The sequence below is a fragment of the Cebus imitator genome, unplaced genomic scaffold (assembly GCF_001604975.1).
Source record: "Cebus imitator isolate Cc_AM_T3 unplaced genomic scaffold, Cebus_imitator-1.0 Scaffold34, whole genome shotgun sequence".
Classification (NCBI taxonomy): Eukaryota; Metazoa; Chordata; class Mammalia; order Primates; family Cebidae; genus Cebus; species Cebus imitator.
Window position 1 is genome coordinate 8,262,057 of NW_016107349.1, and position 15,379 is coordinate 8,277,435.

Genomic DNA, 15,379 nt, shown 5'->3' on the forward strand with positions numbered 1-15,379 from the left:
GCAGGAGAATCGCCTGAACCCAGAAGGCAGAGGTTACAGTGAGCCAAGATCGTGCCACTGCACTCTAGCCTGGGTAACAGAGCGAGACTCCATCTCAAAAATAAAAAATTAAAAAAAAAGTGAGTACTTTCTGTGCTCAAAACTATCAACTAAAACATTTCATCAAAATGTGCCACTAATCAGGAAAACAGATGCCAGAGATACCAAAATTGATCAGTGGAAAACACTGGTTATAACTCTACTTTTTATGGAAGTGCACATTTTAATAATTTTTATTAAAAGACACTAAGATACCTAAGATACATGAAGCACTGTGTAAGTTTGACAGATAGTAATATACTCATTTCAGAGGCGGTAACTTATGAACCCTTAAATGTTCTCGTATGCTCTTGAAAATCACACTATTTCAAAGCTCAGTAATATGATAATCATGATTTTTATTCAGAAATCCTTTCATATTCACCAACTGCAATTAAAAGTTTGAAGTTAACATGGCTCTTAGAAACGATGTCAAACATGCAACATTTTAAGAGTGATAGATTTAAACATTAATTTTGCCCCCAGAAGTTTACTTGTCAAATTATTACAACAGGAACACAAGTAGACCATATATTACTCTTTAATTAGATTTGTTTTACAATATGTTCTTGTCAACAAGCTACTTCAAAATGTTTAAACCCAATAGAAAAGCATTTTCACAAAAACATACCATGGAGAGGGAAGGGGAGGGGAAGAAGCACTTTTTCCAGAGATGGGAAATAATAGTCCCAGTAAAAAATTCTCATTCCTTTCTTCTAATGGGCTCTTTCTGAACATTTTCACTTAGTTTTATTGTTCTTTAAAAAGGACTTTAAAAAGAATTTTGTATTTAAAATTTTTATTTTGTTCCTACATGAGAAGTGTACCTACTTTCAATTTTCATTAATACCTCTGTTTTCCTCTTAGGTGGCTGGCTTCTGGGTAAGGCAGAGTTAGGCTGGTACACACACTCTGTAGGAAGTCTGTCTCGTGGCTGACAACACACATGTAGTGCTCATGGAAGTGTGTTAAATTGCTTTAGGAGTGACATGGGAATCAGAATGATGCCTAGAAGAGTGTAATTTGGGAAACAGCCCTAGATTTGACATTTTGGAAGCTTTCCATTGTGAGAAGAGCCCAAAAAGAAGGAAAAAGGAGAGGGTTCCTCAGCTACATATCATTCATCCGTACCTACTCAGTGGTCATTGTGACAAGGCCATCTTAATCTGGGCCAGAGATGACACTCTCCCCCTGTAACTCAGCCTGGCTCTATCTACTGGGATGTGCCTAAATGGGATGGGTGAGGGGGCACTAAACAGCTAACACTGACCAGGGGATTAAGGAGCTAAAATGCAAGTACCTCTTGAATACCACAGCAATTGCTGTGTACAAATTTGGACTGTATTTTTGGGAGAAGAGGTGAAAACTATTATTAACTATCCCTTTCCACCAAAAGGAAAAACAGCCCTCTTCAGGGCTTCTTTTAATGATAATGCTGAATTTATTTATGAAAAAAAAAAAAAAAAATACAGGTTTAGGTGGAAAAACCCCAAGGAAACAGAGTAAGTCACTGGCATGACAGGACTTGAATTCCCTGGGGACAGTGCTGTGGGGTCAGCCCCCATACTCCAAGCCCCTGCTCTCCATCCCAGCACCTCAGTCTGAGTGTAGATAATACTGCATTTTTGCAAAGATGAAGGCATCCTGCACTTAACGTCATGCTCCACTTACTCTTGTCCTAGTCATCTTACATACTCAGTCCCACTCTCTCCCAGAACACTTCTCAGTGCCCACTGTCACTGTGTCATCTACAAAGCAACACATATATTAAAACTCAGATTTGTTTTTAACAAAAAAGTGCTTAAAACCACCCTAGGCAATTGTTTTTCCACTTCATTTTCAACCAATAAAATGAAAGTCATTTAATTTATGAATAATACTGAAAAAATAATATTTATTCTCTTATATTTTAAATAACGTGCCTTCATCCCCAACTTTACATGAACTGACTCATTTCAGTATCTAAATGAGTTGAGCTCCCGTTTGAAAAATAGAGAAGGTACAACTCTATCGAATTTTTAGGATAAAAAATATTCTGGATAGAAAAATGTTTTTGATGTTTCAAAATAACACTTTTAAGATTCTCAGTATAGTTTTCAATTTGGTAACTAAACTATTAAAACCCAAGGTTTTTTAAAAAAATAACAAAAGATAACATGATTTTTAAATACAAAGTTATAGGAGCCACTCATATCTGTGGATCATACCTACACAAAGTTCTCACTAGAAAATCCCTAAATATTTGTCATAAAATAAAACACCATTATCAAAAACTCATTTAAGATAGAAATCTATGCACTTTAATGATTGCCAGAATTGCCCAGCATAGCTTCAGTAAAAGAATTGTCTCGAAAATACAATCTCCAAAATGTGTGCAAGTACTGCAAACCGGACAGACCCGGGCAGGGCAAGGCCCTTGAAGCCAAGTCCTCCTTGAGCACCTTTCCCAGGTTAGAAATCTCCTCTTCAGCCCGTGCTTCGCGTGTTTCCTTCAGTGTGCCGCCATTCCGACTGCACCATTTACATCCCAGTGCAGCGCTGCGTGGATCAAGTGTCAAGGGGAAAGGATGAGTTAGGCAAGCGCTTTTTTTTAAGCTGTAAACGCTTCACATGACTGGCCCCGTAAGAAATGTGGGAGCTTAGATGAGCCTGGAGCTTTTCAGGAACTGGATGAGGACTCTGTACACAAATGTGTACTGGCAGAGCGTCTGCACCAGCATCATTCTCTGTTGCCTCAGCATGTCCAGCACTCTCGGGATGTCCAGCACCTAGGTTGAGAGAAACAGTGATGAAGGTAATGCGTTCCCGGGGTGTCAGAAAGGATGGGAAGACATTAGCGTCCTAGCAGAAACCTGGTTAGGAGATGGACAGTCTCTTTTCCACCCTAGCGTCTTCTAGAAATAAGCCATGAATGACTGCCTACCTCTGATTTTCTGATTAGTTTTAACTATAAATAGAATGTCCATGCAGACTACTACTTCAGCTTTCCCTGGGTGTAGCTCACTGACTTGGTATGGTTGGACATAATTACCATATCTCACTAACTACCAAGATTCTACAAAAACTGTGTGTGCTAAGTGCTATCAATATCTAGCTATTTCCCGCAAGGGCTCTGGGCAGCATGAATCCTCTTTGACATGTGAACAGGAAAAAACGGTTCTGAGCTCAAATCTGAAAAACTCTGGGTAAGTAAAAAAAATATCAGCTTTATTTATCGTATAACTTCTCACAGTCTTTAATATGCTAACTGGTACTGAGACTCTCCAAGAAGATACAGCCTTTTACAGGGAACATTAATAATGTCTGGAGGCCATCACAGTCCAAGGAAATGTGTGTAAAAAGAGCTATTAGGTCACTATGTCTCTCTCTTCCCTACCCCCTTATTTCCACCCAGAAAGGCCAGGCAATCGTTAAGAGTCATCACCTCATTGTGTTCCAGGCAGGCAATCATGATCTCCGACAAAATAACGACTCCAGTCCTTCCTACCCCAGCACTGCAGTGGACCAACAACGGAGGGTTGGGGCTTTGGGGATCACTTGTACTATTTGTATGGCGTCGAACAGACTGGATCTCTTCAAGGTATGCTGTGGAAAATTAATGAAATAGAAAAATACTCAAGGATCAAGGCATATCACATCAGTGATTCAATTTTCATTTTCTCTCCACGGATGGAGAGGACTGCAGATAAAAGAGCACTGGGTGCCAGTTAATCAAACCCAACCACCAAGGGACAGTGTGACCCTGAGCAAGTCACTACCTCTGCCCACTTTCTGATCTACAAAATGAAATGGGGAAGGTACTGAGTCAGTTGTGGCATTCCACTCACTACCAAATCATAATTTATAACCCTCTTGTTAAGCCTCCCCAAAACACTTGTGTTCTTTATGTTAAAACAAGTCTGGGCCAGGCGCAGTGGCTCACGCCTGTAAAGCCCAGCACTTTGGGAGGCCGCGGCAGGTGGATCATGACGTCACGAGTTCAAGACCAGCCTGACCAGCATGGTGAAACGCTGTCTCTGCTAAAATACAAAAATTAGCCAGGCATGGTGGCACACACCTGTAACCCCGACTACTCAGGAGGCTGAGGCAGGAGAATCACTTCAACCCAGGAGGCGGAGGTTGCAGTGTGCCAAGATCTCACCACTACACTCCAGCCTGGGTGACAGAGCAAGACTCCATCTCAAAAAAAACAAAAACAAAAAAAAAGTCTGAAGCTTATATGAGAGAACATAAAGGAAATATTTCAGAAACATAAATGTTTCTCTCAAGAGGCAGCTGTCCTGGGAACAAAGTTAAAGTCACTCACATAAAAATCCCTTGAGGTCCTCTGGGCAGCCATGCTCAGGCCAGTCTGTGTATTGGAGGTGCCAGACGGTCCTCTCTTGCCCAGTAAGGAGGTGCTTCATCTTCAAGCCCGTGGTGGCATAGCAGCCAGAGTCTGTGCGGAACCGGGTTGTGATCTTAAACCTTCCGTAGGTGACAGTGTTGTGCCTGGAACCAAGTCGTGGCCAATACCTAAAGCTCTTCTCCCTTCCACCCTCCTGTTAAAGACGAACATGGTTAAATGACTTGAGATCCAGCAGTGGATGCCCTTCTCACACAGAGTACATCTGAAACAAAACCACAACCCTACCCTGCTTTTTTCTCTAAAGGTCAGGATTATAGAGGATTAACATTAACTATTCTTCAGAGGCTGAGAAAATCACTTAAGAGAAATGAGCACCTACCTCTTCTGCTGTCACCATTGCTATAATTGCAATTCCCTGTTCCCATACCATCTGCCAAAAGTCTTGACAGGTATTCTGTAATGGTCCTTGTGTGGCAATATAATCCCATTCGATTCCACTGACAGAGACCTGGGATTAGAAAAGATCGAAAAAAATTGATGTGTGTGTATGATATACATAGGTGTATGCATGCATTCATGGTAGTACTCAAAAGTTTTTTTAAAAAGTAAAAAGTTGGAAAGTAAAAACTGGACTATTCAGTAGAATAAGGAAAGACTTTTAATCTTTTGTGAATACAATTTGCATTACTGACATTTTTATAAACTCAGGTACTCAGAATATACATTACATCTATGCAACCTGCTTAACCTTTCTGAATCTCAGTTCTCATTTACAAAATAAAAATCCTGCCTAGTCTCTTAGGGTCGTTGTGAGGACTAAGTATCTATGGTACCTGGAACATAACTCAAGAAGTAGCTGTTATTGCAGCCATGGTTCTTCTTTAAAGGAAACAACTTCCTACTTAAGATAGTCTCACTTCTGAACTTCTGAGTCGAGGCCACTCTCCACAATAATAGTAAGTTTCCACTTAAGATTTAACTTTCTTAAGAGCAGTCTAATACAACAGTAATTACTAGATTTGTAGTTAAGAGACCTGGGTTAAACCTTGGCTTCACCAATATTGAGTGACGACAATACTGTGAGTGTCTTCTAAGCACTCACTAAATATAAAACCCCGTGCTACGCCTTGTGCCACATGCAGTCTCACTAAGGGCTGCCAGCCCCCTAGTCACTGTTCCACGTCGTCTGAGCACCCAGTGGCTGCCACTGTGGGTGAGTACCAGGTTATAACAGTGAATACATGCTAGGGAGGAGGAAGGGACTAATGAGAAGCCTGCAGAGCAGGTGTCATTATTTATTTATTCCCATATAAGTAAGATGAAGGCCCTCATTTTAGATCTAGGAATCAGACCCAGGTCTATCAAATTCTTTCCTCTATCCTGCAGGTGGCTGCTGAAGATTTTGAAATATCACTAACAGAACTATAGTATCATTCGATTCTTACCCATCTAGTCTTAAAAGACTGGATGAGTTATTTCAAAGAAATCCTCAGTTTTTAAGTCAATTATGCCTATATTATATTTAAAAACAAAATAGTATGTGCATAGATTCCCAAAAGCCATTGGGGGTACTGGCATTCACAGGCAGACTGCCAGTCTCCAGGAAAGCCTTGGTGTCAGCCTATTCCCTTCTCAAATAATACTTGCAAACTAAATAGAAAAACCACCACCTGTCCGCAGACGCTTACTCATTCACTCACCGTAAGGAGATTTCTCCTATGCAAAATAAAGAATTGAATGTGGCCAGCATGAACAAAGGGCACAGTGAGGAAGACAGAATATCTGGCTTTATTTCATCATGTGTTGTGTTGTGCATCATCATTTTGTCCATTTTCATGGGAGTGACATTACCCCAGATAAGGTGCCAGGAACATACATTGGAGGAAGGACAGCCTCTTAAATATATGGAGCCAGGAAAACTGGATATCCATAAGCAGAAAAATACAACTAGACCCATACCTCTCACCATAAACATCACCCCAGTTTAATGGCATTATACTGGTTCCAGGAAAAAGTACCTCTTCAAAGAACAAAGTGATACTTAAAAATTATTATAGGGAACATGCAAAGGGAACATGCAAACAGATGGCACCTTGGTAAGTCAAAAGCTTTTGTGAACACCATCAAAAAGCCCAGATACTCTTGTTACATAAAAAGGCATGTCGGTATGTGATGAGGAAAAACTAGCAATTCAGTGGCTCCCAAAAGAATTTAGAAGCTAAAAAGAGGTCTTCAGATTTAGAAGGACAGAGTTCTAAAGCCAGGCAAGAGCTGGTCTAGGCTTCAGGGAGCCATGACCACCTCACTGCACTCCACCAGCCTGGGCAACAGAGCAAGACTCTATCTCAAAAAAAGAAAAAGAAAAAAAGCCCAGCAAATAAGTGTGCCCCAAGTCCTGGTAACAGTGTTGGGGGCAGAGTGGTTTCGCACACAGAGAGTAGACATGACTTTGGCTCTGTCTGATAGTCACTTTTTATCAAGCATTGGTGTGTGGATTTCCCAGCTTATAATACAGTTTGTCACAAATGTTCAAAACTAGGGTGTTTACCTAAAAAAAGTAAAATAAAGATACATTTTTAAATATCTGAATTCTAAAGAGACACGAATACAATTCTTACCACTCTTATAACTTAACTGAAACTGCATGTGCTGTTTATTACATGAGGTATTCCTCTCACCTTAATATGTGATGCATTGACGTAACCAGTATTGTTTTCTTTAGTTGGGACCAACTCCACTCTTGCATCGTCATAAGGGAGAACATCTTGGAATCGATTTCTTTCTGCATTTTCAGGGAGTCGTGCTGTTGAGCACTCCCCATCAACTAGCCGTTTCTTAAGAATTCTTTCATATTCTGTGAATACCATTCCTTGTTCTAATCGTTGTTCCAGAATTTTACACTATAAAACAGAATATGTGGAATAACATGAATATAGCCACATGTCGCAGCTACATTTTGACTCTATATTTGAAATATTGTTTTCTGCTTCAAATCTAGCACTAATATTGAAAATTCTAGGTTGGGCACAGTGGCTCACACCTGTAATCTTAGCACTTTGGGAGGCTGAGGAGGGAGGCTCACTTGAGCCTAGGAGTTTGGGACCAGCCTAAGCAACACAGTGAGACCCCATCTCTACAAAAAATTTATAACTGAGCCGGGTGTGGTGGTGCATCCTGCAGTCCCAGTTACTTGGGAGGATGAGGCAGGAGGATTGCTTGAGCCCAGGAGATTGAGGCTATAGTGAACCATGGGACCCTATTTCAAACAAAACAAAACAAAACCAAAAACAAAATTCTAGGTGAAAACAAAGTTAGAATTTTACCAATCCACAACAACAGGAGTTAAAAGAAAAAAGGACAATCATTTTGGTGAGAAACATAATGCAAAGTTGTGTTTAAAGTTAAACACTGGCCTAAAGAAATTTGTTGAATTCATTTTCTCTAGGTCTGTGGTCAGTTTTGTGACCCCTTATGGAATTCTCCTGGAGAACAGTAAATCTAGGGGACAGATAATTAGTTCCAATATCTATGAACAAATGTTTCCATTTTATATCGTATGATATATAAAAGACTAAAGCAGGAAGAAATACTGGGAACTACCTCCAAGACCCCGTTGTAAGGCAAATGTATGCCTATCTCATTTTGATATAATAAAATTTCATAGAAAATACATCTCAGGCACAAAGGAAGTTTGAAAAATTGAAAAACTACTCTGTAGATAAACTTTCAACATAATAAAAGTCAGTGTCTGCTGTCTTTCTTATGTATACTCCTGTATTTTTGTAGATTTCTTCTCACTTTAAGGCCATCAAAATCAAAACTGCCCCAAAGGCCAGGGGAAGGTAAAAAAGAACATTCAGAAATAAACACACAAAAAAATCAGCATTTAAACCTGAAATTATCTATTAAGACATTAGCTATAATTTGCCCCAATTTTGAGGCCCATATTACAAAATTCCTTAACACTCATTTATTAAATAATTAAACTGTGTTAGAAAATTCAAAATTTCATGAAGGCATTTGCCCAGTATTTGTCGGTTGTCCCAGAGAAGGCACAAGGCCCCGTGTGTCCCATACGTACCCTTTCATCATTTGTTGCTCTGGTAGGCACTTCCTTTCCTTCATCAGGCAGAGGGATTCGAGATAGGGAGAGTCCATTTAGGGCAGCCAGTTTAAGAGGACCAATTTTTTTTGCATCTACTCGAGTCTTTTTCATTCCCTGTAAAAAGATGTATATGTATATGTGAAATACACACAAATACAACCCCGTGAAAAGAAATTTCAATGCACTGAAGACCAGGAACAAACAGTGGGAGTGTTCTCCTTTGCTAATAAACCCAGAAAGACTACACTCCTTCACACACCACTTGTTTAACTAAACATTAGTAGGAAGACATTCCTTTCAAGGCCAAAGCCCTGATAAGTCTTCCAGATAGAAGGTTTTGAAACGCAATTGGTTACAAAGTTGTTGTAATGAAAGGTGAGGCTCCAGGCAGACCGCATTCCTTTTAAAACAAGACACACATAAAAAATCAGCTGCAGTCCATAAAAAAAAGCTTTAAATGTAATCACTTGACTGTAATAAGCTTTTATATATATATATATGGTAATATATATATATATTTTGAGACAGGGTCTCACTCTGTCAACCAGGCTGGATGGAATGCAGTAGCACCATTGTAGCTCACTGCAGCCTCAACCTCCAGTCTCAAGCAATCCCACCTGAAGCTCCTGAGTAGCTGGGACTACCAGCGCATACCACCATGCCCAACTAATCTTTGTGTTTTTTGTAGAGATGGGGTCTCACTGTGTTGCCCAGGACGGTCTCAAACCCCTACACTTAAGCAATCCTCCTGCATTGGTGTCCAAAAGTTCTTGAGATTACAGGCGTGTACCACCAGGCCTGGCCAGCTTTTACAATTTTTAAAATATATAAATTTTTTAAGTCATTCTGAAAAAATTAAATGCTTTCTGCAGCAGCCCCTTTGTGTGTTGAAGCTCCCTCCATATCCTACTCTATGTTCTAGTGCAGACTTGGATAACCCAGGTTAGGTAGTGCTACCTCTCAGAATGGCTACATTTTAAAGGAAAATAAAACAGGACTAAAATCTCCATCATGACACCCAGAGGACAGGACAAAAGAGAAAGCATCAACAAAATCCTGTCTCCTGAAAACAGGCATTTCTCAAAGTTACTATTAGGGCATAATTTTCCTCTCTGGGAATAATAAGCCTAAGAACGCTAAGTTGGCCGGGCCCGGTGGCTCATTCCTATAATCCCAGCACTTTGGGAGGCCAAGGCGGGCGGATCACCAGGTCACGAAATCAAAACCATCCCGGCCAACATGGTGAAACCCCGTCTCTACTAAAAATACAAAAATTAGCTGGGTGTGGTAGCGTGCCCCTATAATCCTAGCTCAGGAGGCTGAGGCAAGAGAATCCCTTGAACCCAGCAGGCGGGGGTTGCAGTGAGCTGAGATTGCCCCACTGCACTCCAGTCTGGCAAGAGAGCGAGACTCCGTCTCAACAAAAAAGAAGATTAAGTTTCCTTGGATATAACTATACTTCCTTGGAAACTATCAATATAATGAGAGTAGCCCCAATGTGGAAAAAAATGGTTTTCTCTATTCTGTCCTGTAAACAAAATCAGTGTTATTCCAGCTCTCTCAGTCTGTGACAGGCCATGAAGCCCTATGATAATGGAGCAAGAACACAAGGAAAAGGCATCTTGGTAAGAGCGAGAAAAGTGCTAAAAGATTGCTGCTGTAATTGGAGACTATGGTACCTAACTCAAAAAGCTAAGTGGATTAATTTTTAATTTTATAATTCACATTTGACCATGAGCTCCCCACATAAGGCAGTCTAGACTAGAAACTGGCAGAGCCCTGGGTTCACAGCCAGCCTCTAACTGACCAACTTCTTTCAGGCAAGCCACTTTTCCTTTCTAAGCCTCATCTAGGCCAAAAGAGACAGACACACACAGACACAGACATACAGACTAAAAAGTTCCTGCTTAGGCTAAAATTTCATGATTCTAGCAAGTGCAGAAAACAGTGATGAGCTGGTAATGTTTAGCAACTGGCTCTTGGAAGGAAGTTCTGATTGGTGTTTACCCATATCCATGGTGTAAATACTTCCATCACAGCCAGTTTCAAACTGTTAATGTCACATCAGTTGGCTCACAAGATTTCTGAAAATTTAATTGGTGCTTGCCAGCCAATATGAGCTAGCTCTGGCACTTCTCTGGCTGAAAATGACTCAAAATATCCCACACTGGGACATGCTGGATAAAGCTGATTGGCTGAGGTCAGTTCAAAAGCCAGTATTGGAAGAATGTCGTATGTAGTCAAAACTTGCCTTGAATATGCCTTAATTAGCCCTTATAAGTACAGGACTTTAATGTATACCCTGCACAGTAATTTCTTATGTTAGAACAACTGCACGAAACTAAAGGGTACAGCAGAAAGAAAACCTTCATGTAGATGTATAAGCACCCAAACCAGTCTGCCTTTACGATAACAATCAGGTCACTGGAGGTGGAAATGGGTGGAGAATTCCAAAATCATTCCTTCTTGTCTGCAGTTTATTTCACTCTTTTTAATACTAAATCTCCACAACCTTAATTCACATTAGGAAATTTGTTTGTTGTAACAATGAAGATAATGGCAACCCCATGTTACTATGAAAGGTCAGAGGGCACAACAGGGGATTGGCCTCTTCCTCTCTTGAAAGCCATTAAGTTAAATGTATGATACAACCTCACAGTAATATGGTAAGACTGACTAAGCACTTTCAATGTGCCAGAACCTCATTTTATTCCCCCAACAACTCTCTGGGTCTTCTCATTTACAAATGTAAAAACGGAGTCACAGATTGTCTGAGGTCCCATAGCTGTCTCTTTTATAAGGTAATCAGTGTCAAAACAAACAAAAGCAAATCTTTCACTAAAATCAGTTCTGCTGAATCATATAATTCAGGAGGCATTTTTTCAAGTCTAACTGCATATGGGACAAAATGCCACGAAGCAGGCAGAGCAGGGATGGCCGCCCGTGATCTCAGGTTATCTGATGTGGAAGCTGAGGTTCTGACGCATGAAGAGTCCTGACCACATCACAGAGAACTCACAAATGGCAGGCTCTAGACTCAGGCCCAAGGTTCTTAACTCGTAGTACCTTTTGCTCTTTACCCATGACTGTAGCTGCATACCATTTCTTTCAGTAGAATCCTTTAAGAAAAAAGGACCAAAAACAATCCAGTCACATAATTTTACTAATATTGTGGTCTTAAAAGTCAATGGGAGAGAAAAGTTATTTTAAGAAAATCAAATTGATCAAAGTCCTCAGATTTAACTGAACCTACCAGGCCCCATTCAAAACATAAAGGGATAAAATAGGCCTGAGTACTGAGCTGTACTCGAATATGATTTGTGGAAAGTACTTGAGTCACATATAAAAACGGACCATTCTTAATGCAATGGGAAGAGTGTTAACTATAAAAGGACCTTGTCCAGCTGGCTCAGGGACTCAGTGAGTTACTCTGGAAAATCTACCCACACCTTATCCCTGAATCATTCCTCCCTGCACTCTCCTGTGTCCACTGAAGGCAACGGCCTTGACTGTTCAGGTACGTGAGTTATGTAGTTCGCTTGTGAAAAATGTAAAAACCAACTTAAAATTCAGACCCAAAACTGATTAAAAGAAAGCAAATTTAAATCTATGGCACATTTTGTTACGCAGTTTTTCTCTATTTGTATTAATCTCATAAGCACTATAATAGTGTGAGTTTTTTCCTGCTTAGAAAGGTGTTGCAGCATTTTAAAGGATCTTGCACACTAGGCCAGAATCACATTGAGATGAGCCCTCTTGTCTGAGTTTGCAGTCTAGCAGCGATGAGGCAAGGAGAACCCTAGTTGCCAGGACACTTGGAAGCCAACGGGAGAAAGGATGGATGACCTAATCAAGTTAGCCTGGCTCAAGTGCAGGACACAAGAAGTGGAGAAGGGGCCAGGAAGAGCTGGATGCCCGAGCACTACAACAAAATAACTTAGTGTGGACACACTTCATGACAAAGCCACAAATGTTTAGTCACAAGTTGAGGACTGAGTTAAAAAGTTTCAGTGAAAGACAGACTAGCAAGGCTAGTCATAATTCAACAGGCAATTATGACTTAATAAAATATACACAGTATACCTCAATGTAGAACATACATCTACAGCGTAGATAATAACAGGCTGCAGAGAAAAGTATGGGTTTAAAATTCCACTTCAGTTACTCACTAGTCGTGTGACCTTGGAAAAGTCAGTTAATATCTATAATATCTAAGTCTGTTTCTTCATCTGTAAAACAGGCAACAACAACAGGCTTACTGTAAATAGTCCAGGAAAGTAGAGGAAGCATATGGCCCATCGTAAATGCTCCAAGAATGGCAGCTAGAGATGATGGTATTATGCTTTTTTATATTTTGCTTCAAGTAGGTAAAAAGTGCTTAAATCCTATTTATTTCTTACACTGAATATTAAAGAACTGCATCTTCCACAAGGGACTTTCCTGATTCTCAGCTGAATTCATCTTTCTTTTAAATTGAAGATACCAGGACGTCCCAGGATTTGCCTTGACAGAGTGCCACCTTCCCAACTCCAGAATCACTCTGAAGAATCACGGCCAAGATATGTAAGCTGAATCCACACACTCCAACCTGGAGAATTATATTAGGACTGAGAACACATGCCTGTATACTCCTCTCAGATATCTCTTGAGCAAACTGAACAAATGCACCCCTAGGGTGCCGCATCACCCACAGTATTTTTAATGGGCGACTAAAGCAATCCTGGTTAAAGTTATGAAATCTTAACTGTCTTTTCCTTAATACTGCATTACTAAAAGATTTCATTCATCTTTTGCATTCCTTTCCACAAAGCCCTGTGAATTTGCCTTTTCACTTCATGTACAGTAATTCATTATCTCCATTAAAACTACTAAAATTCAAGTGGATCCCCATGATTTCACATACAAATTTACATGTATTCAAAAAAAGACAAAAAGAGAGTGACGTGGGGAATGAAAAAAGTTAAAAGAACAAGAGGAGCCCAAAAGCATGGGAAGTGATGAGTGAAAGCACCGCCCGGGCGCAGAGGTGTGGAGCGGCCGGCGAAGGCGCAGTTCCCTGCTTGGCACTGCTCTCCAAGCGACTTACCCCCAGGGGCGGGAGCCCTTCCACGATGTTCTTTTTCCCAGAGAGGAGGTCCGACACTGGCCTCTTCTTCAAAGAGTCCCTCCGGGCACGATAGCGGCCCGACGTGGTGAGGTCTGACTCTGACATGGAGGGTGTCAGCAGCCCGTCTCTCCGGGGCCGCTGGGCCTCTGCTGCCATGCAGATAGGGCTGTTGTCCGTTGTCCTCTTCTCTGCGTCCGGGACGTGGACCTTGGGCTCGAGGATGTGCAGGGGCCCGGCGAGCAGGGAGCGGGGGCAGCCGGGTGGGTCCTGGGCCAGGCCCGGCCTGGGCTCGCCCGCACGTGCAGGGGGCGCCCGGGCGCCACTCTCCTCCTCGAAGTCCTCGTCCTCCTCACTGCTGTGGATCAGCATGGTGGCGTCCGACAGGGACTTCTTATGGCCGTATCTCAAGCCCTCCGGCTCCTCTGGCTCTTCCCGCTTTGTCCGCTCGGCAAAAACGCTGGGCTGGGAGCCGGCCGAGAGGGCTCGCGGCGCCGCCACCTCCGCCGCCGACGCAGACAGGGTCCGCTCCTTGAGCCGCAGGCCCTCCAGGCCGTGGCTGAGCCCGGCCACCTCGATGCTGTTCCGCTTGTGCAACTGCGCGTGGCGCGCGGCGGTGAGGGGCTCGCTGACCTCCTGCAGCGAGTGTGCCACGGGCAGGCTGTCCTCCTGGAACGTCTGCACCGAGTGGTGCACGCGCCGCGTGATGAGGTCGGGGTTGCTGCTGCTGATGTACAGGTGGCGGGACAGGTCGGGCGTGCTGTTGGCTGGCCGGGGCGGCGGATAGGGCGGGGGCGGCCGGTACACCTGCGTCCGCATGATGTTGGGGGCCGGGTAGTCCTGCGCCTGCAGCTGTGCGTTGGTCAGCTCGGGCACGCTGACCGCGCCCACCACGGGCCGCCGCTCGGCGGGGTAGGGGTAGGGAGACGGGCTGTGGAAGCTGTAGCTCAGGCTGAACGGGCAGTGCGCGGCCGGTGGCGAGGGGAGCTGCGCGTGCTCGCGGATCTCGGGCTGGCTGTAGACCAGAGCCGCAGGCCGGCTGTAGGCGTACGAGCTGCCGATGTTGAGGTTTCGCAGCGAGTGGCTCTGCCGTTCAGCGTGCACCAGGCCCCGGTTGAGCTGCTTCATCACAGTCTCATAGTCTGGGGTGGGGCGGTAGGACGGGGGTATCAGGGCGCTGTGCCGATGGGACGGGACGTAGTCGGGCCTCATGACGTCACTCCCGGTGATGCTGGGGTTGGACGACATCGGCGAGGCCTGCAAGTAGGCCTGAGGATTATTTAAGGAGTTGGTGCTGTGCGCACTGTAGACACTGCCGTTACGGATCCGACCATTGAAGTCAATCTGGGCTCTATCCAAGCTTGTCTGAGAGTGACAGTAGTATCCGTTCTGGTTGGGCACAAAGAGGTTATCTAGAAAAAATGAGTTCCAAATGAGATTTTTTAAAATTGGACTAATTACTCCTACCAAATATTGAGATCAGCCCTTAACCTCTGATGACACTTTTAACAGATTGTAAAAATCCATGCTAAGGCCGGGCGCGGTGGCTCACGCCTGTAATCCCAGCACTTTGGGAGGCCGAGGCGGGTGGATCACGAGGTCAAGAGATCGAGACCATCCTGGTCAACATAGTGAAACCCCGTCTCTACTAAAAATACAAAAAATCAGCTGGGCATGGTGGCGCGTGCCTGTAATCCCAGCTACTCAGGAGGCTGAGGCAGGAGAATTGCCTGAACCCAGGAGG

At 43.0% G+C, this 15,379-nt stretch overlaps 1 protein-coding gene across 1 annotated transcript in view; it reads right to left on the minus strand.

The window, feature by feature from the left end:
* Positions 1-413: 413 nt before the first annotated feature.
* Positions 414-15,379, minus strand: part of PTPN21 (protein tyrosine phosphatase non-receptor type 21) — a 90,215-nt gene continuing 75,249 nt past the window's right edge. Inside the window, exons 13-19 of the mRNA XM_017524633.2 lie at positions 13,618-15,047; positions 8,508-8,645; positions 7,105-7,326; positions 4,806-4,934; positions 4,385-4,619; positions 3,503-3,663; positions 414-2,846 (exon numbers count right to left, since the gene is read on the minus strand). Of these exons, the coding sequence (XP_017380122.1) occupies positions 2,718-2,846; positions 3,503-3,663; positions 4,385-4,619; positions 4,806-4,934; positions 7,105-7,326; positions 8,508-8,645; positions 13,618-15,047 (2,444 nt within the window). The 3' untranslated portion in view covers positions 414-2,717. The remainder of the gene's footprint in view (positions 2,847-3,502; positions 3,664-4,384; positions 4,620-4,805; positions 4,935-7,104; positions 7,327-8,507; positions 8,646-13,617; positions 15,048-15,379) is intronic.